Source organism: Rhineura floridana, chromosome 6 (assembly GCF_030035675.1).
Source record: "Rhineura floridana isolate rRhiFlo1 chromosome 6, rRhiFlo1.hap2, whole genome shotgun sequence".
In the NCBI taxonomy this organism is placed as follows: domain Eukaryota; kingdom Metazoa; phylum Chordata; class Lepidosauria; order Squamata; family Rhineuridae; genus Rhineura; species Rhineura floridana.
In genome coordinates this window covers 132,417,512-132,441,524 of record NC_084485.1, presented here as the reverse complement: position 1 = coordinate 132,441,524, position 24,013 = coordinate 132,417,512, and the positions used below count along the sequence as shown (strand labels likewise).

Sequence of the window (24,013 nt, the reverse complement as noted above, 5' to 3'; positions counted from 1 at the left end):
TCAGCCATAGATGCTAGAAGACTTTTTTTTTTTTAGAAGAAGGATGGGATATAAATATTTGGAATAAATAAAAGTACTTTTTTCTCAATTTTTGGAATTTGCAAGCACACTTTGAAAGTCATTCCTATTTTACCAAAAAAAAGTTATGTTCCTGTTCTAGGTGGCATCGGGTAGCCATTAGTGTGGAGAAGAAAGCTGTTACCATGATTGTGGACTGCAAGAAGAAAACCACAAAACCACTTGCCAGGAGTGACCGAGCGATTGTTGACACCAATGGCATCACCGTCTTTGGAACCAGAATTCTTGATGAGGAAGTCTTTGAGGTAAATGTTCAGCCATCAAATGACAGGGGATTAAATGTTTTGTCTGTGAACAGAGTACAGAGTACCTATGAAAGGAGAAAATAGTAGGATTTCATCTCAGCTGTCTAGAACGATACCTATATAAGGCTCTTGAAATCACATTTCACATTTTGACTTAGCTGGAAAAGAATTCTTGACTTCTTTCACGGTTGCCTAGGAATAAGATTTTTTTTTTTAAAAAAAGTGTTAAGGTAATTGAAATTTAAAGAAGAGATAAAGAAATGTGACCCTTTGGGACTCTATATTCAAAGATAAATTTATAATACAAATATTGGCTATAATTCTCCATTCAGTTGTGTGTGCCTAACCCTTCTGACTCTTTGAGGATCAGTTTTAATGTTACCTTTTCTATGTGGCATGCCATTTCCCCATCCATGCACTGCTGTAAAATATTACAGTCCCATTAATTGGTGAATCCCCACAGCTAGGACTGGATATTCATTAGGGGTGTGCAATAGATCAGGGTTCTTCTGGGAGATTCTGGACTTGTTCGAGCTGAAGCAGGATCTATATGTGTCACCATAAGTTGTGGCACCATAAGTTGTGATCCCCAAAACTTTGTGGAACCCTGGTGATTCAGACATCAGAAAGCAAAGCAAAAACGCCGCAGGCAAGTGTATGCTAAAAGCAAAAGCAATCTCTCTCATTAGCACATAAGGAAAATGCCAGGGAGGGGGAAATGAGAGCTCTGCTGTGACTGACAAGTCAAGATTATAATCAGAGGGAATGATTTTACTTGGACTTTCCAATCCCAGTATTTTGGGGAAGAGATGATATTGAAATAAATAAGTAGTTCTAGTCTAATGTGCTTCTTGCTCTTTGCAAGTTCTGGCTATAAGGAGCAGGGGCATTATCACAAGAGTTCTATGGGAGCAGTTGGAGAGAAGCTTTTATTTGGCTTCAGCCTAAAAGATTTTACCCACCCTTTTCTCTCAAAATCCTACTGTTCTTTTTATTTATTCCTTTTGAGTTAATCTTGTGTTGGTGTTGAGTCTTGTATAATATAATATAATATCAGAGTTAGTGGATTCTTCCCTTCCCTTGGAACAGTTCAGGTCTAAGGAGTTTGCTTTAAGTTCAGTGTAGCCTGCTTTATTTAGTCTGTCTCAAGTGATTTCAGCGATAGTCTGTCTTAGATTATGAAATTCTTAGCATCTGTGTGTGTGTGTGTGTGTGTGTGTGTTTGCTGCAGCTTTTTCAAACATACACCTTAGCCTTTATCAAATGATTATTATTTATTTTGCTGCCATGCCACAGTCTGCCATGCTGTTGTTGATGATGATGATGATAATGATCAAATTCTGCCCAAAGTTTAAAAAGTTATAGCTGTTTCCTTAAGAAAAAAAATCATACTTGAAAGCTACCCAGCACAAAAAGTCCTGGACCTGTTTAGTGTAATTTGGCAGGCTTTATCCACATTCTGGAGGGGGCTACTATGCCTGCAAATTTCATTCCCTTCTCTCAAAAGGAGAAAAAAATCACAGCAATTTCCTGATATTTCCATATTAGTGTGTGGGAAGGGAAACAAAGCCTTGTGTTTTTTTTCTAAAGAGAACTCAGGCCCTGAGCTAAAATAGGCAGCCTGAAAACCGTTGGTGGGCTGTTTTCCAAAATGCCAAATTGGGGTCTGTACCAAATCTTGTGATTGATGCACATTCCTTATATTCATCATGAGTCCCCTATCCCCACAGAATAATTGGTGTGCAGTTCTTTTACAGGCCAGCATGGAAACTCACCCATGCAGATCAGATAACATCATATAGATTGGCCATTTTACTTAAGTAATTAAGTTTAATTAAAGTACAAAAACTAAATTACATAATACACAGGTATTAAATGACACCTAGAATACTAACCAATATATCAGTGGATATTCCGTTAATTTCCTTAAATCCGTTATAATCACAATGTACTTAGACAGCAGCAGAACAACATTTTTAATAGCTCAAAAAAAGAGAGATTTTGTAACATTGTCAGTCTTACCTAAATTAACACATGACTGTCTGGTGGCAGGTTGGATTGCAGGTTATGCAGATACTAGATTGAAATATATAGAACAATCTGAAAAAGAGACACCATTGCAGGTGCTGCTGTAATTTAGAACAAATTTTTGGCCAATGTAGAGTCAGAATAATCCTGTGATGAAGGCATTAATGTTAAGTGGGGTGGGGGAATGAGGGACAAACTTGCTACAGATATCTCCCTTATAACACCTATTTTTCATAATGAAAAAAATCACCCCATTGATAAAGAATGTCCTAATATGGGGAATAATGGATTCTTCCTAAATATATACTTCAAAATGGGCAAATGCTGCAATATAAAGAAAGCTGCCAACAAATGGGAGGAATAAGAGCCCTAGTATATCGATTATTATTTTGTAGGGTGGTTAACAGTCTAAAACCAGGTTAACAGGAGCCAAACTCCTTTCGAGATTATATTAATCTATATATACACATTTTCCTGGTGCTAGGTTTAACACCCATTGCAACTCAATTTGAGTAGGCGCGCATGGGATTGTGCTGCCAGTCAGTATAGGGACTTCTCTCTAAAATGTGTGACTCATTGATCAACCACGAAAGAGGAGGTGTGGCACATATGCAGAAAATGAAGGACAGGTAGACAAAAGAGTCTACCTCAGAAACAAAATGGGGATTGATCTTTCTAAGTGATATGTTGTTCATTGTCAACGGAATCACGTTAAGGTTCCATATAGATGGTATTTTATGCTTGTCAAACTAAATAAATGGAGTTGGCCATTTTATCACCCATTTTACCTCTCAGATGGATGCTGAGTGGCATAATTCGCCTTATCACTTGGCAGTGTGATGCAGATGACCACACTTTCTTGGGGTAAAAAGAGAGCTGTCCCTGGAATTCTTTTGACCTTTGTATGGACTGTCTGGCAACTGACTTTGGACATTTAGAACAGGAGAGGGAAGGGGAAGCACAACACCTCTGTCACGTATTTTGAATATCCAACGCTCAGCCTACATATCTTTCTCTGCAGGGTGATGCATGCGCTGCAGATGCAATGGATCTGTGTCTCTGTGTGGAACGGGCCTCTCGTGCTTCCTTTCCCTCTGTTTGTTTTGAATATTCAAAGTCAGTGATTATTAAGACTGGGCTGTAAGACTGTGGTCCAAGTTGAAATTACTTGGAAGCTTATTTTGTTTAAATCCATGGGACTTAGAAAGTGAGAACGCTCATTACAAACATCACATGGAGGTGGCTGGAAACAGCTTCTGTGTGAGTGCTTGCCTCCACCATGGAAATTCTCTGGGTCAGGCACAAGAATGACATGAGGGGTTGTATTACATGTTACCACAGACAGTGAGGGGTAAATCATCACTTGGAAGCCATTTCCAGCAGTCGTCACGTGATTTTTATAGCATGTGCTCTTACTTCCAAGAAAATATGTATAAGATTAAGGTGCCAGTGTCTGTAAATGAGTGCACGATTGTGGCCTTCATGCCGTCAATGAGAAGGTGCCCCTGAAAGAACTCTGTTTATGACTCTGGCCTTCTGATGTTTATTTATTTGATAAGTCTTTCCAGTAACTAGAGAAGGTTTGGCAAAAGGAAGTATATTTTTCCACTATATAAAAGCCAGGAAGAAGGATTATACAGAAGACTGAAATACATCTGTTTAGAGAAATGTATATGGGAGACTGAACTCTATATAGGAGGTATTGCCTAGAAAGATTATTTTAACAGACTGCTGGAGGACATTTATATTTTCAGGCATCTGATTTTAAAAACCTAGCATCTGCCAATGAAAATATTGCAAGCTTGAAAGACAGACTGTAAGAATAGATATGGTGGTGCTTAGTTGTTTTGTTCCATGAAGAGTTTATTAGCAAGGCACATGTTGTTGTTGTTGTTGTTGTTGTTATGTCCCCCTTTAATTTGGAACCACATTAGTTCCTGGAAAATATACCATTTGTCGTGTAACTGTATGAATTCCATACATTCTATATAAAGTTGCCTTTAAAATTTGGGCTAAAGTAAAATTCAAGGCAAATTTGGGCATTGATCTTTGGGAAAAACATCCAAACAGCCACAAGAGTCTAGATAAGGCTATAAAAAAAAAATCATCATTGGGTTATGGACATCCCTTGGCTATTGTAGGATCCCCCCCTCCAAAAAAAGAGAAATTTGAATGAAGGTTTTGCCTCAGGTAGAACATCTGAGGAATTCTGTGGGAAGCTGGAAGACTTTTGATAAGTCTCGTGAAATTTAGCACAGGGGTTCTTCACATTCCGATTTACAAAGTTTCTAGAGGAGGGCACTGGAGGACACAAGATAAAGCTGTGAACTGCACAATTTCTATATCATTTCCATTACTCTCCTTTAGGCTTTACCTTCAGAAATTGTATATTTTCTGGGCAAGAGTTCTTTTGAATACATGGGTCTATGAAAAGGCTAACAAGATTATTGGATCCAATTCATTATCAGATAATGAATTTGGCTCTCTGTGTTTGATTGTAGAGGTAGAGTTGTGAAAAATCAGCATCAGTTGGTATCTCACGATAGCTAAATGAGGAATGTATCAGTAAGCCGAAAACTACTGCATTTGCTGTAGTGCAGGTATGAGGAACTTGTGGTCCTCCAGGTATTGCTGGATTACAACTCCCATCACCCTTGACCATTGGCCATGCTGGCTGGGGCTGATGGGAGTTGGAGTCCAACAACATCTGGAGGGCCACAGGTTCCCCACCCCTTTGTCTGTGGTGTGTGATCTGTGATGGCCATTTCATATATGCTGATCATCAGTTTAGCTTTGTTCAAGCAGTATAGTTCCCACATAGAGGAACAGAGGAGCAGGGAGTGGGGCTGTGCTGAGAAGCCATGCCTTCTGGAATCCACAGGTCCAAAGAGTACATCTTACTGGAAGGAGGCTTTCACATGTACATGTGAAAGCCCCCTCCCTGCACTCCAGAAGGCACACTCACATTATAAGTGTGGATGCCAAGGGTCAAGGCTAGCTGATGCATGTGATGTCAGAGGCATGACTACTTAGTGGCATGACTCTGCTTCCAGCTCATGTGTTGCTCTTTGTGGGAATTATAATGCCTGAATAGGGCTTTGATGTTGTAGTAATCAAACAATGAGGATACTCATTCTTAGTCATAATAGCATTTGAGACATTGCACTTTCAAAAATAAAATGGGAATTTGTGAATGGGAGAATAGAATGAAAACCATGAGCTTGATCTCCTGTTGTTTTATTCTGTAAATGTAATCAGTGGGGTTTGATACCTAGCAGAAAGCGGTTCAGGCATGATTCCTTTGAATTGGAGTTCTTATTCCCCATCTCCATCCCAGGGATTAATGGATTTCTTATGTTTGAATAAAAAAGAAGCATTGTTCCACACATCGGCTAGATTTAATCGGCTGGATTTAGGAGAATATGTGTAACACAGAAAGACTTTAAGATCCTAGATTCCCCAGACATCTGGAGTATATAATTTATATCATATATAGGTTATTATTCAAACACTTGAGGTATAGTTTTCTACAGACCTTTCAATGGAACCTGTGTTCTAAAAGGTATGGGGAAAAAACAGTACCGAGTGAACCATTCCAGCAAAATTTTGGAGCTTAATATATTAGAATTGTATAGTGCCACTACTGAATAGCGAAAGGGGAAGCAAAAATGGGAATAACTCGTTAGAGAAACAGCATCACTTCCAAATATACGCTTTATTTGGGATATAAATATTCAGCACTCAGAACAGTAGCATTTGCATAGCATTCAGCATAGCCATAGAACTGTACACACAAGAAGGAAGAATGTAGTATTTTTGGTGTGAGGTAAATACTTATTGGAATAGTGACCTGTTGGTGTGTTGGTCCAAAGGTAGGAGAATTTAGGTGCCCTATCCATGGGGGTGGGGTGGATGGTTATTGGGCATTTTAAAGATGGCACACAGTTGGGCATGAGGTGTTGGTTTGTGAATTGTTCTCTTCCAGCTCATTCCTAATGCTGTAAAAGGTAAAGGTAAAGGGTGTTCCCACACTTATAGTGCGAGTCATTTCCGACTCTTAGGGTGACGTCTTGCGATATTTACTAGGCAGACCGTATATATGGGGTGGGATTGCCAGTTCCTTCCCTGGCCTTTCTTTACCCCCCAGCGTATTCCAGGTACTCATTTTACCGACCACGGATGGATGGAAGGCTGAGTGGACCTCGACCCCTTTTACCGGAGATTCGACTTCCTCCTTCCATTGGAATCGAACTCCGGCCGTGAGCAGAGCTTCGGCTGCATTACCGCCGCTTACCACTCTGCGCCACAGAGGATCTTCCTAATGCTGTAATTCCCTTTAAAAAAAGTATTCTCCTTCTCACCCATTTACTGCTCAAGCTCAAGGTGGGTGTGGAGAGTTGTGAACTTGGTCAGTTTGATTGGGGCTGCATAGAGTTCTTCCTCCAGGTTCTAACTGGCTGCTTAAGTATTTAAGGGTTTTTTTTGTACTTTGCACTTCCTTCCTTTCTGGGCTATTGACCATTTGATAAATTAAGGTGGGGTGATATCACCATATTTTGCGGTACATGGCTGTTCCATCTTCAGAAGATTGACACAACTGAGAAAGATCTAGGATGTAAATAAAATCAAAGAGGAAATGAATAAATGGGGAGATGTACATGTCAGATGGAGCTACGTGACTGGGTCGGATGGGTGGATTCAGGAGGGTCGAATTATATTTTAGGAAATCCAGGGAGTTGAGTAATTCTAATCCCTAGTGGCTTGGCATTAATGATTCATCTCTTTATGGGTCCTTCTTCATATCCCTAGCAAAATGGGGGCTCTGTAGCTCTCTTTGTTAGCTTATGTTACATGCTTTCTGTGTACGCAAGAAATGCTTCTTGGCTCAGGCCACACAGTGCCACCACAGAGCACAGCTGTAACCCCAGTCAAAGCTGTCTAGCAGAATTGTAAGGGAATTCAAGGAAGTAGTAGTTGCTGTGATTATCAAATCCAAAACTTACTAGGAACAGAAAGGAAAGTAGTTTGCAGTAAGATTGAACCCATCCTATTCTTAACACATTCTGCTGAACCAGATTTGATTGGAAACTTGTCTGCTGCATCTCAAATACTTTATTTGATTTTCCACACTATGACATCTAGGGTTTGGATAGGAATGGAATAGGGAGTGCCAAAAAATACCAGGGGAACTACTGTTCTGACAGTATTGCCACTGGGAATGAAAAAACCACACGAGACTTTTCCATTAAGTATTTCTTCCAGATGCAACTCTATTTGTTCTTTCCCCGCTGTGGCTGTGGTTTTGCAGATGACTATCATCTATGCTCATGAACGTATGCATGTGGAGAATGTACAACTTTGAACCTTATAAATTGGAAAGTAGCTCAAGTTAAGAGTCTGTTTCTTAGGGAACTTTCTCTCACTACAGGAAGCAATGAAAAAGAGTGCATGGCTGATTTGCCCTTCTTTCCTTTGCTGTAATTCATTATGGCTTGAACTCATTTATCTCCTCTGTAGGGAAATGTGCGAGGTGTGTGGGTTGTTTTTTTTTACTCTGCAGCTAATGCATCCCCCATTGGAGAGAAGTATGCTAGCAGAAGCGTAAAAAGAGGAAATGTGAGCTGCTTATGTTTCCTTCCCCCTCCCTGCACTTCCTGTAAGGTGCAAAAGAGCCTTCATTGGTATTACTATGGTATTATCACCAAAGATCTTTTGGTGAGGAGGAACAGCGACAACAATAGCAGAATCTGACAGAGAGAAAAACTATGGACTCATTTTATCTAGGGCTGCCATTGAATTGTGGTGTGGAGAAGCTAGCTTTTTTTTCAAAATAGACCTATTGTTTGTGAATCTGGGATAGGCAAAATGCAAATCAGTAAAATATGATCAGTTTGCACTGTCCAACTTCTCTAAGCTTTCTTTGTCCCAGAACAGGCTCCAGGCATCCCAATGAATTTAAGAACATATTTCGTAGGAAAGTGTGTCACTGTGTACCTCAAATTCCCATGTACTGTTTCAAAAGCTTCAGGTGTGTTGCAGACATGGGATGAGATTTGTGGCATCTCTCACAAGCACAGTCTTATGCTCTGTCTACTCAGAATTAGTTTCAAGAAATTCAGTGGGGTTTAATCCCAGGTGAGTGAATACAGAACTGCAGCCTAGGCTGTGATCCTAAGAATGCTTTCCTTGAAGTGAGCCCCATTGAAATTAATAGGTCTTAACTTCTGAGTACGCATGCTTAGGGGATGGAGTGCAGTTGTGTCTTGTTTATTTAGTACAATTTATAATCTTCAGCATTAAATGAACATCACATAATCTGACTATGTCAAAATGCAGAATAGCTGTGAATTTAGCCAAGAATAATGTATGGTACCTTCCTTCTACTCACTCTGTTTGGATGTTGGTTGATATAGTTTTGGGACTCAATCCAGTTGAAGTTAAGCAATTTAAGGCCACTTTCCTGTGTATCCTTACTTGGGGGTAATCCTCACTGAACACAGTGGGTGTAGACTTGCATTGGTTTGAGCCATATGTTCCATTACTTTCAATGAGAGTGAAAACAGTGGAGTTTAACATGTTAATGTGGCATTAGATTGCGTTTCAGTTCTCCAGATTCAGTTGTAAGGTACAAGGGCTGTAAGGAGCTTTGAAGAATGCTATTGCTTGGTGTTGCCAGATCAGCAAGCCGAAGAATTGTTTTGCCTATAAACTGGCTGATGTGGCCAGTGAGCTTGGAGAGGAATTAGGTTAGTGATGGGTTAGAAGCTTTGATCCTGATGTGCTAGTTTTTTTTCCTTGCAGAGAGTTTTTATGTGAGTCAGCATTCAAAAACATATTATCCACCTGCAATGTAAAGTGGTACAGTCCGCCATTTGGATTCTATCTCCTTATTCTGTTGCACATGTCTGAGAGGCCTCAGATAAGATTTAGTTGGAAAATTTCAAAGTGAGAGGTCACACTGTTCATTTAAACTTTAAAATAAAATTTGTAAGACAAATTGGCTGACTTGCGTTCATACATACATACAAATACAAGCATATATATGCATTCAGGTGCAGCACTGGACAAGGGAAAAAATAAGTTAATGTGTGTATGTGCCTTACTGCAATTGACCGCTCCTGTGGGTCAAAGAAGGTCAGTGATATAGCTGGATTTTGGAATGATCTGGCAATTACACAGGCGATAACAACAATTATACTTATGTAAGTGATGGGCCTGATCCAGTCAGGTGCTGAATGCCCTTAGCTCTACTAACAACACTTTAATCGATGTTAGACAGTAATGAGCTTTGTTAGCTAATAAAATCTTAGGCTTCAGTGAACTTAACGTAGCAGAGTTCAAAAAGGGACATGCCCTTCTTTGACCCTCTGCAAGCTGCATTGCACAGCTAGGAATAATTCGCGGTATTCTGAAATATCAGGATTTGGGCTGGATCAACCATAATGTTTGGTTACCCCTGGCAAACGTTGGATAAACTATGAGCTGGCTAAAGTCAGATACAGAAGTGAAAATGAAACACCTGCTTAATTCTCTCCTTCAAATCAGTGGAACTAAAAGTGCTTAATTTTGGATCCCTCCCCTCCCCTATGTTTTATGAAATGGTCCTTCAAAATCACCAACTTATTTCTTGCTTTTTTGTATATTTTGCTTTTCTGGTTGCAACAGGACCCAGAAGGCTACTCAATACCACATGAAAACCAGACATGGGTCACTGGGGGAGAGGGTACCATGCTAGTTTCTCGGCAGGTGGCTCACTCTTGATAATTGGGAGAGTGAGGTGGCTGGAGCACCAGATTGACTTCACCGGTGAGTTTGCACTGCATCAGTCTCCCTGCCCCTTGCCTCTCCCTTCTGGTAAGCAACAGTGGCCCACCTACTGGGAAGTTATTGTGATGCTCTGCCCCACATCAAAATACAAACACACTCTAAGGACACAATCATACACATGAGACTTAAATCCAGGTGAACGTATATAGGATTGCAGCCACCAGATGTTTATGCAAGACATTCTAGCCAATGCTAAACTTAACGTGGCTTGTCTAGAAGAGGGATGGGGAAACTTTGGCCCTCAAGATGTATTGGAATAAAACTCCCATCAATGGTAGCCAGCATGCCCAATGTGTGGGGATGATGATAGTTGTAGTCCAAAACATCTGGAGGGCACCACATTGGGGAAGGCTGCAATAATAACGCATAATATTTCAACAACCAATCTAGCTGTAGCCAGAACTAAGTAGCACAAAATATTGATTTCTTACTTTTATATTCCACTTTTTCTCCAACTGCTCAAGGTGGTGTACTTGGTCCTCCTGTTCCCATTTTATGCTCACAGCAACCCTGTGAGGTAGCTTAGGCTGAGAGACAGTGACTGGCCCAAGATCACCCAATGAGCTTCATGGCTGAGTGGGCATTTGAACCCTGGTCTCCCAGATCTTAGTCCAACACCATCACCATCACTCCATAAGAGCCCTGCTGGTTTGGAGTATATAGTCTAGTGCTAGAGTGGCAAGCTGGGTGCCTCTGGGAAGCTCAAAAGGAGTGGATGACAGCACAGCCCCCCACTATTGTTTGTCCCCAGTACTGACTGATATTCAAAGGGATACTGCCTCAGAACATGGATGCTCCATTTGGTTATATGACTAGTAGTCATGGGCTGCATTCCCATTAAATCCTGGTCTACTCATACAGCAGTATGAGGTGATAAAACGCTGATGGTAGAATGGACATTTCTACTGCAGTATGGAGACAAAGCGAATTATATTTTCCACTGTTCTCTATGTTAAAACAAAAACAAAAACTCACTGCAAGTAGCCACAAGTGGTTAAAGGCTGGGCTATTAGTATCTAGTTTTATAGCAGCACCAGCTGTCACAGCTGGCGCCAGAGGGCAACCAGGTAGGGCCCTGGCCGAGGGCTCCTGAAGGGCCCCTCCTTAGGGTGGGAGGATGGTACTCCCATGTCCTGCAACCTGACCCTGCCACAGATTACAGAGAGGGAGCCCCCACACGCCCTAACTCCCTAACTCTCCCATCAGTGTGAACATTGTACATGCTGTGTGTACATGCCTGCCATCACCCAAGATGATGGTGGGGGCTTCCCTAAGGGGCTGATGCCCTCATTACTATCTTGTTTGATGGTAGGCATGCGCACTATGCATGCATATCGTTCAAACAGCACAGGGCACGTGGGTGGGCTTTTTAGTCCCTTGCTGCTTATATGGGGGTGGTGTTCGGCTATGGCACTGCAGGCCCGGGGCAGGCTGGTGCCCAAGGGCCTAGTCATGCCTGGTGCTGGCCCTGCCAGTCCTGCAAAGGAGCAGGATATCCTCACAGTCACCCAAGTGTTTCTCTCTGCACCAGTCGAAAACAGGCATCTGTTGGGGATGCTTTAGCTTGGGATTTCCTGCACTGATTAGATGGCCAACAAGGCCCCCTCCAGCTCTGTTATTCTCCCCTCCCTTTATTTTATTTATTTATTTTATTTATTTGTTTCATTTATAAACCGCCCATAGTGAGTAGCTCTCTGGGCAGTGTACAAAAAAGTTAAAATACAAAATATCACAATAAAATCAGCCTACAAACAATGAACACAAGCAAAGTCTAAGGGAAAGCATTTTTTTGGGGGGGGTATGAAGAGAAGTAAGTAGTTTCAGAAATGCTTACACAACTTAATGGACCTAAAACTAAATGCAGACTCCATGTACAGAGACAGTATACTTGTGTTTTTCTAGACCTTGTTGCTAAACAAGAGACAAAAGCCATTTGCTTCATATTAATGAGTGCCTTCTTCATTTATATAGCCACGAGAGTGGCTGCATACTATAGCCAGCAGGGATTTTTCGCATTACACAATGTTAAATTGAAAATTTAACATGGCCCCCATGCCATTCTGCTGCTTCCCATAAGCTCATTTCAAAACAAAGCCTTAAAAAACTTATAGTCCTGAACTCAGAAATGCTTGCTTAACAACCCTCTAAGTTTTCATGGCGATACATGAAACACTCAAGAGAGAATCAAGAGTTCAAAGTGTAAAACAAGAGAAAAACTCTAGATCCCTGTTGGACTTTTTTCTGTCAGTGGTCTCATAATTTGTTGAAATTAATTAAAAATCAGCCATGTGCACAGAGCACCTGTAATCCTATTACTGACCTTGCCCCATACTCTGACCTTCATCTTCAGCAGTTTAAAAGTTAAAAAAAATGCCTGGCTGATTTTTAATTAATTTAACAAGTTTAACATTGGAGTCAATGATAAGAATGGGCATGCTCAATAAGAACTAGCCATCAGTGTTCTAAAAGTCAGACTCACAGCTGTTTGGCTTGGCTAATAAGGGGACCAAACTCACACTATACATTTTATTCCACTTTAAACAGTCCTGGCTTCCCCCAAAGAATCCTGGGAAGCAGGCCCACCCTTAGCATGTATGGGGCCCAGGATGAAAGCATAGTTGCCCCCCCCCCCACATTCTTTCTCTCTCTATATATATATTGAGAGAGAGAGAGAGAGAGAGAGAGAGAGAGAGAGAGAGAGATTTTATTTACGAATATATGTAATTATAATATTTACAATTTTTTATAATCAAATTCACGCCTCTGTTGTCTTGGCACTATTTTTTTCCCCAACGCGAACAGTACTAGATACACTGTTTTCACGCTACACTACACAAATCATTTCTTACTAATGTAAACGACACCACAAGGAACACAAATTGCTAGCATTAGTTACCTGAGAAAATATCTCAAGTGGGATGGAATAGTATATACAGAGCTGGTGTATCGTAGTGATTAAGTGTGCGAGCTAGAAAAACAGGAGTCCAACTATTGCTTCAGCCACAAATTCACTAAGTAATCTTAAGAATTCATTTATTTATTTACCATTACATTTATATTCCACCTTGCCTTCAAGCTCAATTTGTTGTTGGAAGGATTTCTGAAATAATGCATGCAAAGTGCTTTGAATGCTCTCAGATTGCAATCCTAAACATACCTGGGAATAAGTCTCATTTAACTCAGTGGGACTTACTTCCACATAGGCATGCATAGGATCTGGTCGTCTTTTGTGACAGTACTCATTAGTATGGAGTACCAGCACCTCCTTTTTTGTTGCCCATATTTTTGCAGCCATTTTGTGCTAACATCCATGGTACTTTTATCAATATATGAGTACTGGTACCTCATTTTTTACCAAAAAACAACTACATAGGATTGTACAGCAGAACCAGTATATTGTAGCAGTAAGGCTGTATGACTAGGACTAGAGAAACCTAGGTTCAAATCCCCACTCTGCCATGAAGCTCACTGGGTCAATCCCCATTTCTCATTCTGGCTTACATGATAGAGATACTGTGAAGATGAAGTGGAGGGAAGCACCATGTACCCTGCTCTGAGACACTTGGAGGAAGGGCAGGCAATATATATAATAAATGCTAATTATTAAATAAATAACTCGAGACATATTGCAACAAAACAGAACATAAAATCTGTTGGAGGAAGGAAATTAGGACACATTACTGTACATTTATAGTTAGTGCAGTCTTCAACCAATCAAAAATTAAAGCAATGCTTCTTCAAATAATAAGCCTCCTGCCCAACTCAACAATCAACAATGATCTATGTAAAATTAAGAAACTAGAGAAAGTGGTGAATCAAGATTTCCACAGGATTTGAACTTGGGAGTGAGCTGTGAAGATCAATACAGCTTTCACTAGGTGCCACAACAACTGAGCCAAAAAAGTCACACCCTCCACAGGGACAGCCATGAAGAAAAAAAGCCAGAGAGGAAGATGCCAGTTCTTGTTGTTGTTTTGGCTAAGCAATGAAGCTAGCAGTATAAGGTGGATGGCTTTCCTCCTTGGAGTGGGGAGACATCTCTTATTCCTAGGCAACTTGCCTTTCTCACCACTGCTGCCGCCGGCTCCTCCCTGCAGCACCTTGGCGATGTGCTGGTACTTGCTCCGGGTCACCGTCTTGGTCTTGGCTGAGTCGTCGTAGGTGCGCAGGAACCACTCCCAGGACTGCCGGCCCAGCTCGCTGTCCCCGGGGAGGCTACTGCTCGCTGACTGCAGCAGGAGTGGCGGTGGCGGCAGCGGCTTCAGCATGGCGGGCAGGCGGGCGAGCCCCTGTCCCAGGCAGAGAGAAAGAGAGCGAGTGAGCAGGCAGGGAGGGAGGAGCTGGCTGGTGAGCAGATTGCCAAGCGCAGGGCGCTGCTTCCCGGTGTCTAGGGGCGGCTCTGCTGGGAAGTGTAGTTTGTGAAGGGTGCTGAGAATTGTTAGGAGACTCCTGTTCCTCTGACACAGCTCCAGTGGCCAGAGCAGTTTAACAGTCAGCCCCTCTTCTGGGAATTGTAGCTCGGGGGGGAATGGTGTGTCCTAGCAACTCTCAGCACCCTTCACAAACTACACTTCCCAGGATTCTTTGGGGGAAGCCAGGACTGTTTAAAGTGGAATAAATGTCTGGTGTGGGTGTGGCCAGGGATAGCTTTGATTTAAATTTGGATGGGAGACTACATGTGTCTGCTGTACAATACAACGATGGGGGAAACCCCGAAAAACAATGATATTGTTCACAATGTTTTCCTTTTAGAAAGAAAATGGGCTTTCCCTCTGCCCAGTGCCCACCCAACCAATCTCCTCCTCTCCCTCTCCCCTCCCCCTTTCTCCTTACTCCTACCGTTCCTCCCCTTCTCTCCCCCTTCCCCCAGGTTAGTTTCATCTATCCTAAGCATGATTGTACAGGAGTAAATCCCACTGAACTCAAAAGCATGCAAATGAACAAACCTGCCCCCTCCTTCCCCTCCTATCCCTTCCCTCTTGCCCCTTCCCTCCCTCCTCCTTTGTCCCCTCCTGCTCCTTCCCCTACCCCTTCCCCTACCCTCTCCCCTCCCTTCCTCCTTCCCTCTCCTCTCTCCTGCCCGTTCTCCTCCTCCCCCATAGTCAGTTTTAGCTATCCTAATCATGACTGCGTGGGAGTAATCCCATTGATCTCCATAAGCATGCAGATTAGTAGACATGCCTTTCCCCTTCCCCATCTCCCCTTCCCTCCTTTTCCCTCCCCTCTCCCCTCCTCCTCCCTTCTTCCTCCCCTCCCCTCTTCCTTCTTCCTCCTTCCCTGCTCACTCCAGCTCTCCCCCCCCTCTTTTCCTCCTCCCCTGTGGTCAGTCTCACATCCTAATCATGACTGTATGGGAGTAAATCCCACTGAACTCAATAAGCATGCCTCCTCCCCCACCTACCCTCCCACCTGCTCCCCTTCCCCTTCCTCCCCATCCACTCTCATCTCCCCTCTCCCCTTCTCCTCCCCCCCATGGTCAGTTTTACTTATCCACAATATGATTGCAGGGGAGTAAATCCCGTTGAACTCAGTAAGCATGCAAATAATCAATCTATTCTCATCACCTTGCACAGGATCCCATTTCTTACCTCCTGGATTAAAAGCAGAGAAATTCACTTATTTCAGAAAAGAAAAGAAAAAATCTTTCTTGCCTATTAGTGAATATGATAAAAAGCGAGTGATAGCTGATCCATGAAAGCAGTTTTAAACAAGAAAAATATAATGAAATTGTCACAGCCATTATATGAGGGCTAAACTAGATGTTTGCTTATTTACAGCATGCCACTATGTAACTTGTTTTTCTTTAAATCATCACAGATGTGGGGAGCCAAATTCTGACTGAAAAGGCGGTGCGTAGGGAGGAGAGGGTTATCTTTTCACACCCTCTATGTTCTGCAGGGACAGAGGTTCTTTCAGGATTCAGACTAGGCAATAACCACACCAGGTTTATTCTTTTCCCAGATCTGATGTAGAAGTAGAGGCATGATATTAACAGCAAAGGAAAGAGGAAAGGAAAAGGCAGGTACCGGAAGCAAGTCCCTTCAGTTACCGGGAACCCCACTGCAGTAACAGACAGACTCCATGGCCAGTCAGCTATGGCATATATCACAATCCTTACACACAGAGAGGTTTGTCATTCTGAGCTCTCTTGGGAATTTTATTCTATTTTCTCACCAAAGGCTCCAACACATGGTGCTGAGCCATACTTCATCAGTTACACCTGTGCATTGGCTATCCTCTAATCCAGTCTTCTTCAACCTTGGGTCCCCAGATGTTGATGAACTGGAGCTCCCATCATCCCTGACCATGCTGTCTGGGGATGTAGTCCAACAACATCTGGGGAGCCAAGGTTGAGGAACACAGTTCTAAGCAGACTTAGTCACAACCGAGTTGTTCATATTCCACAGCTGGTACTCCTGAATCATGTGGCTGTTCTGCACTCCCTAAACTTACTCATGGGACCCATGGGAAAGCTTAGGCATGTAGTTTACATGAAGGAGAGATAGCACCAAAGGGAAAATTTGCATTACCCCACTCTCACTCCTCAATATTACAATTGGTCTTTGGGGGGGGTCCCATTACACCGCCCCACTATTATCAGAACAGAGATCTATCTATTTTTCTTTCTTTCTTTCTTTCTTTCTTTCTTTCTTTCTTTCTTTCTTTCTTTCTTTCTTTCTTTCTTTCTTTCTTTCTTTCTTTGCCCTAGAAATCTTTGTAAGTATAGTCACTCATCTCGGGCATGCAAGATTACAATCAATCAATCAATCAATCAATCAATCAATCAATCAATCAATCAAATTTGTGGTCTTATGTTTTTGCAAGCCTGTTTGTCATAAAGTCAAATTATAAGGAGTCTTGCACTTAATTTTTTAATGTATGTACTGGCCCTGTCTAAAGATTAATCAGCCAATTCAGTATTTCTCATATCTGATCATTTGCACACTATAAAGGTTTAACCCACCCTTCTGCAACCTTGTGCCCTCCAGATGTTTTTGACTGCAACTCCTCTTATTCCTGAACATTGGTCATGCTGACTGAGGTTGAGGGGAGTTTTAGTCCAAAACATCTGGAGGGCCACAGGTTCCCCCTCCCTGTTCTAGAGAAACCTGGTTAGGCTCAGCATTAGCTAGAATGTCTTCCATAAAATATTGATTGGCGTCTGATGGAAATTTGAGTCCAACCTAGTGCTGTGCTGAAATTTCTCATCCCGTTTCTTAGGAGTTTTCTTCCTCTGTGAAAGAGGCTACTATATTTTATTCCCAGACCACTTGATAATTTCTTTCAGAGTTTGATCAGTGTAGGGTTTTGAGTTTGTCTCATTGTGAGGTACACAAGGGTATGTATGTATGTATGTTACTTTCCAGAAGACACTTCTCCAGCACTCTCCAGCCAGCCTGGCTCCCTACACTTCCTGTTTTGAAAAAACACCATGGGAGAAGTTACCTCCTGATTTGTTCCCTAAGCGTCAATTGAAGTGTAGGCACCCAGGAAGGCTGCAGAGAGCCCTGAAGCCAGTTTTCCTTGTTAGTTTTGGCTGCCATATTTCTAGGTGGGACATTCTTTGGGAGGAGGCACATAGCACCAACCAATCTCTCCCCTCTTCCGGATGTGAGGGCCAGGGCAGGACAAGGGAAAGGCTGTCATCTCCCTCCTCCCTCCTCCAAAGAGTGTGTTAACTTACATGAATGAAGTTTAATCTGTTGAATTGTCTCACCCTCTTTTGAGAGATCCCCAGAAATACCAGACTCTTCATGAACTGGACTGCTTTGGTAATAACAGTGAGCTCCTAAATTTGGCTTTGGTGCTGAATTAGGTAACTCAGGTATCTTAGATTCCACCTGTAAAACAATACTACATGTTTAGGGAAGGGCAGAGAGAAAATAAATGCTTTAGGGTGTGTTAACTCCTCCTTGAGGATTCCTCCTTCTAGTGTTGCTCCTGACCTTTAGATTTTCATTCCTGTTGGATGATCGAGGGAAATCTTTTGAACTTTGCTATATAAGAATAAACTAAGTTATTGGAAATGAATTGGTTCCTGGGTTGATTTTTCTGCCCAGAAACCCTGAAAAGGTCTTGTGCTGAGCTGCACACTGTTGAGCCTCAGCTCTCCCTTCAGGGGCAGAAAAGGGGGAGGCATGAGTTGCAGGCTCCTCAGCTGTCAGAGGGTGCGGAAGATCCAGGAATTATTGAGTCTGAGCAGGACCTTGGAAGGGGAAGCGAGCCTGAATTTGAGCCAATTCCCACTGATAGCGCGCCCTCAGAAGAGGAGAGTGTGCCGCCCCCAGTTGTCGCAGAGGAGCCATTGGGGGAAGCTCAGGAGAATGTGCCAACTCCTCCCTCGCCATGCAGTTCTCAGGATGCCGCCAGCATGACACAGCCTCCTGACCTCGAGCCTACTCTGGAGCAGGTGTCTTCTGATGAACCGTTGGAAACACGCCCCCCGTCACCTCGCTCCCGCTTCTGTGAGAAGCGGTCAGGGCAGAGACACGATTTGCGAAGGAGTCAGAGATTATGCTCGAAAACATTCCCTACTTAAGCTGGCAGCGCATGGGGTGTGTGTGTTGCTGAGTCAACTTCCTTCATTCGCCACAGAGCATATCTAAAGTGTAGTTAGGGACTCTAAGTGAGTTAGTGTAGGTTTTTCTATGAAGCGCAATGCCTTTGATGTATCCATTACTCTAATAAAATGAGATTTAATTGCACCCGCGTCTCAGTCACGTGGTTCCGGCTCTGGACGGGACACACACATTGGGAAAACCAGAAATTAGGACTGAGTTACAGCCAAGGTGTAATTAATTGTAATGTGCCCAGCAATGTTTGTGTTGCTCTAGGACTGCTTTTATCTTTTGCCATCAAGTATTTAAGACAAAGAGGGGGAAAATAGCCACTATGATTGTGAGTATAGTGAGTCCTTTAAAAGTGTAAAGGGTAACTTAGGGTAGATTTCTTTTCACAACACTTTTAAGTTTTCTCTTTATTTCACTCCTTAGCAATAAGCACCAAATAAATTGTAGAAAAAATGTGGGAGAAAGTTTTGGCTCAGCACTAGTCCGACCACATCTGGAGGGCCATGATTTGGGGAAGTCTTGTGTAGTGTATGTGTGGAGAAGGTCTGAAGAGGGCTGTTGTATTACGCATGAGAGAGACAAAATGCTATCCATGTTCTTTGCATTATTAATAGCTTTCTGACTCTGTTATGTCCCCCCCCCCGGGTGGGTTAAAGGGAGAAGTGTTAAAGCCATCCTCTTCCAACACCATTGTCCTGATCCAAATCCAATCTAGATTTGCTACTACAGTAGGGCCCCGCTTTACAGCGCTTCGCTTTACAGTGCTTCGCTAATACAGTGGTCTCAGTTAGATGCAATTAGACTAAAGCCCCACTCATATGGCACTTGTTCCGCTTTTACGGCAGTTTTTGGACATCACGCGCCATTCTATTCAATGGATTCCACTTTACAGCGGTTTTTGCTTCACAGTGGGGGTCCGGAACGTAACCCGCCATATGAGTGGAGCCATTCTGTATTAACATGCTACTAAAAACTTCTACTGTCACTCTTAGCATCCTGCTATTAAAAATGTATAGAGTACATAGAAAGAATTTGGAAAAAAATAAAGGCTTTCTTTTTCCAGAGCTTTCTAAATAAAATGTAACATCAGTTCTCAAAGTTTTTACCGGTTTTTTTTAAAACACCTTTGCTGGGAAGATGTTGATTCATCATGCACAATAAAGGCATGTGGAATCAATTTCCATTTTCTTCATTTTGTTCTGCCTTTTTAAAAAAGAAGAGATAAGAAGAAAGCTTCCAGTAATTGCTTTGAGTTCAGTCTTGTTTATAGAAATCTGGAAATAATCTGCATTTTCTAAGAGCTCCAAAACTGCGTGCAGACAAAGTGTTTATAATTAAATTTATAAGTTAACATTATAGCATCTCAGTTGTAGCCTGTTACTGAAATGTGGCAAATCCTGTGCATGGGATTAATTAAATCTTCTGTTTTGATCTAGTGTGGTAATTGACTGTTTAACATTTTTGAAGAAATGTTACACATAAAGTGCTGAAGATGTGTGGTAGTAAACACATACATCTCATTCCATGTGTTTATTGCATAGTTGTATGAATCAAATGATGCTTTCCCTCCCACTTTGAAAGCTGGGCTAATCTGACAGTGAGCATTGAAAGATTCAATGAAATCCTGTGGTTCATGAGCATATTGAACAATTGTGTCTCTTTAGAACCCCCCCCCCATGAACTCTTAATTAATCCAGGTCTTCAGGCAAATGTATAACATGAAGGGTTTGTCAGAGAGGGAAATAGCCATGCTTCATTTGCTTTTGCTGAGCTGGTTTGCACACAACGCTAAGACAAACTATGGCCTAGCATGAAAGGAGATCAGATGCAAATAACTGGGGTTTGGACTAGCATGGGAATTCACAGACAGTGAAATTAGGGAAATAATAAATACAAAAAGAAGAAGGATTTTAATAATAATCATCATCACCTGTCCTGAGGAAGGGAGGGCAAAGAGAAGCAGTGTCCTGAGTTTCACTACAACCTGTGTTTACATGGTCACAATATGGGTCTGGATAGTATGGCACAGATTCTAAAAAGTGAGTGGTGGCTCTCCTCCGTATGCAGAGACAGCTAGTTGCCTCTTCCTTCTGAAAGGGAACCCAGTAGGGTCAGACTGTGATGGGACAATCAAAGGTAGACAAGTCTTTGTAGGAAGACTCAGAGCCAAAGTCTGATTCTACCCTGAGTTCCTTAGAGCCTCCAAATATGGTTCAAAAATATCAAATTTTTCTTTTAGGACAACACTGGCTTGTGCTTCCTGAAAGGGTCCTCATTAACCCAAGTGGAGAAAAACATGGCTAAGAAACAGAGAAATAATGAGAAGGGGACTAGCTAAGCTGAAGAAGAAGTCTTGGAAAGGAGGAAGGGGAAGGGCTATAGCTCAATGGTAGAGTATCTGCTGTGAAAAAGGAGGTCCCAGGTTCGATCCCTGCCATCTCCAAGTTGAGCTGGGAGAAACTCCTCTCTGAAATCTTGGAGAGCCGCTGCCAGTCTGTGTAGACTATACTGAGCAAGATGGACCAATGGTCTGGCTCCATATAAGACAGCTTCCTGTGTCCCTGTATAGCAGTCCAACGAATGCAATACATGAACCGTGGAACAGTCTGAGTGGGGAAGACTGGACAGGTGATGCAATCTCTTTTTGGCAAAAGAGTGAATGAAGTGGAGCAGTCTCATTGGCGGAACAAAGTGGGGGCTGAGAGGTGCCCAGTTACAATAAAAAGATGTCCTGTTCTCATTAAGGGCAGGGCTGGATGGAAAGGGCATATTGTCTGAGGGGGCCCTTGTGAAGGAAGGTGGAGGTGCTTCCCAGGAAGTGTAAATTTCGACCTAATCCAATTTGGGGGGAAAGGTGTTTGCTGGAGGATACCTTCTTGTCACTGTCCTAGAAGTAATGGATGTCAAATAAGCATGTCTTATTGCGTTAGATGTGGTGGAAGTTCCAGGGACTAATTTGGCTTGTACTTACATTATTAATTATGCATATTAATTATTGCAAGGAAATTTCCCTGCACAGTATCTACTGTAGAGAAGATATTTTGCGGGAACCGTTAGACCTTCCCTGAAGGCAGTGATATTTACCCTGAACTACCACAGTTTTCTCTGTTTCGTTGTAATGGTACTGGGCTCATTCCCCAGAGCAAAGCCAAAATAAACACATAGCCTTGGGGCATGTGCAAAGTTCTAGATGAACCAAGCTTCTCAGTGGCAGTGCCTTTAAAAAAATAGATAAATTCATGAGGATAGTTTTATGAAGAGCTATGAGTCATGATAGCTAAAAAACCCCTCCATGTTCAGAGGCATGTACCTCTGAATGCCAGGTGCAGGGGATAAATAACAGAGGAGGGTTGCTTCCTTCATGCTCTGTTCATAGACTTCCAGGAACTGTTGGAGACTGGACTGGATGGACCTTTGGTCTGATCAACATGTCTGGATTTATTTTTATGTTTATTTTTTGGGAGTAAAATAAAATAAATTAACAAAGGTCAATTAGTGGAAAATCAGTGGACAAATGTTTTCTCTGTGCAACTGTGTTTCCTCCCCTTCTCTGATGTTAATAAGAAAAAATGTCCTTTTCCTTCTGCCTAAGGCAAAATCCCGGCTGTCCAGTTCAGTGATGTCAGTATTTTGAGTGCAAGCGAAGTGGCTCTCCTGAGTTGCCCAAAGAAATACTATATTTATTTACTCCCCTGTGTGATTTGGGAAGTATATATACATCTTTGCTTGAGATCTTCTTGCTGCTACGTTTTGATTGGGGAATTTGTGGCTTATATGATTTACTCTCACCTGATACTATGAGAAAGTTTTAGCTTTAGTCATGCAGTTGGGACCAATTATTCGTAAATGGGAGTAGCCAGAACTTTCTCATTGCCCAAGACCTGTGTAACAGTCCTTTTCTTTCATTGTGGAGTGACGGTGGAGGATTGCAGCTACAAACAAGAGCAGAGTCTGTCTGGAAATCTCTGAAAGAGAAAACTCCCCAAGGCAATCCTAGTACTTTGTCAAAAAGTTAGAAAGAATAAACAAATAAATCTGGGACAACAGAAAACAAAACTGTCTCTGAGTTTCCTCCTGTTTGAAAAGGGTCTGTTTTTGATTATATGATTACATTACCATGTATAGTCATGTCTGCCCACAACAATCGGCTATGATAGAAGAAAAGAAATACTAATGGGTGAGGACAAAGCATTTAATCAACCCAATTTTTAAAATGTCAGAACTCACTGGAATTGAAGTAGAATTAATATTTTAAGTGGAATGTCAACAGGTAGATATTGCAGGGCCCTGTGTGTGTGTAAGGGATCTTTACAGAAGAGAGCCTCTACTTTCATAGAAAAAAACCCCCAAACCACAAAAGCAAGTCCCAGGTGAGAACTGTGTGTGCATGCTTTCCTCTTAGGAAATATCCCTTGCCAAACTGGGGTTGGGATTGAGGATTCTGTTGACTGAGGGCGCAACTGTATGTTCCATATAGCATCATTCTTCTTTTTACAAAATTATTTTGTTTTACAAAATGAAGCTACTGTAGTTGCAGTTTGAAGGGGGAAACTGATGTGGCATGGTGGTGATTGTTACATTTCCCTTAGTTATGCCCCCCAAAAAGGGGTCCTTTTTATTCATTTTATTATTTGTTTATTATGTTTATATCCCACCTCTTCTCCAAAGAGCTCAAGGTGATAGTTTCCTCTCTCCACTCTGTGAGGCAGTTTAAGCTGAGAGAGAATGACTGTCCTAAAGTGATGTCAGGATGTAAACTCTGGTCTCCCAGGTCCTAGTCCGACACTCTAACCACTAAACCACACTGCCCTTGTATCTTCTCCCCAGCCAGGTGTGAGAACAATTTGAGGGGTGCAGTGCTTTGTGGGCAAGTGGCATGAGGGGAAAGCCCTTCCACATCAGCTACCCAGTTCAAATTGCAGCCTCAGCCTCAAATGTATATTGCAAAACAAAAGCAGTCTGCAAAAAGAATCATGGAATTCAATATGAAGTGCAATATCCTCCTTGATCCACTCAGCCAACACAACAAACTGCCCAATTCTTTTCTTCTTCCATCTCTGAAGCAATTGTAGGGCAGAGGAGGGGTTTTTTTTAAGACAGCACACCTATTTGTGGTGTTACATCGGAGGCCACTTCCTCCTCCCCAGTGGCTTAATCCTCAGGGTTATTCCTGAAGTCAACATAAACTGAGGGGGAGATTGGATTTGGAGAAAGCTCCAGTGATTGAGTCATTGTTGGAAAAATGGAAGCGGGCAAAGGTATGAA

General features: G+C 42.2%; 1 protein-coding gene across 1 annotated transcript in view; it reads left to right on the top strand.

Annotated features, from left to right (window-relative positions):
• Positions 1-24,013, top strand: part of COL11A1 (collagen type XI alpha 1 chain) — a 352,651-nt gene that overhangs the window by 73,813 nt on the left and 254,825 nt on the right. The window contains exon 4 of the mRNA XM_061633852.1: positions 161-323. Within this exon, the coding sequence (XP_061489836.1) occupies positions 161-323 (163 nt within the window). The remainder of the gene's footprint in view (positions 1-160; positions 324-24,013) is intronic.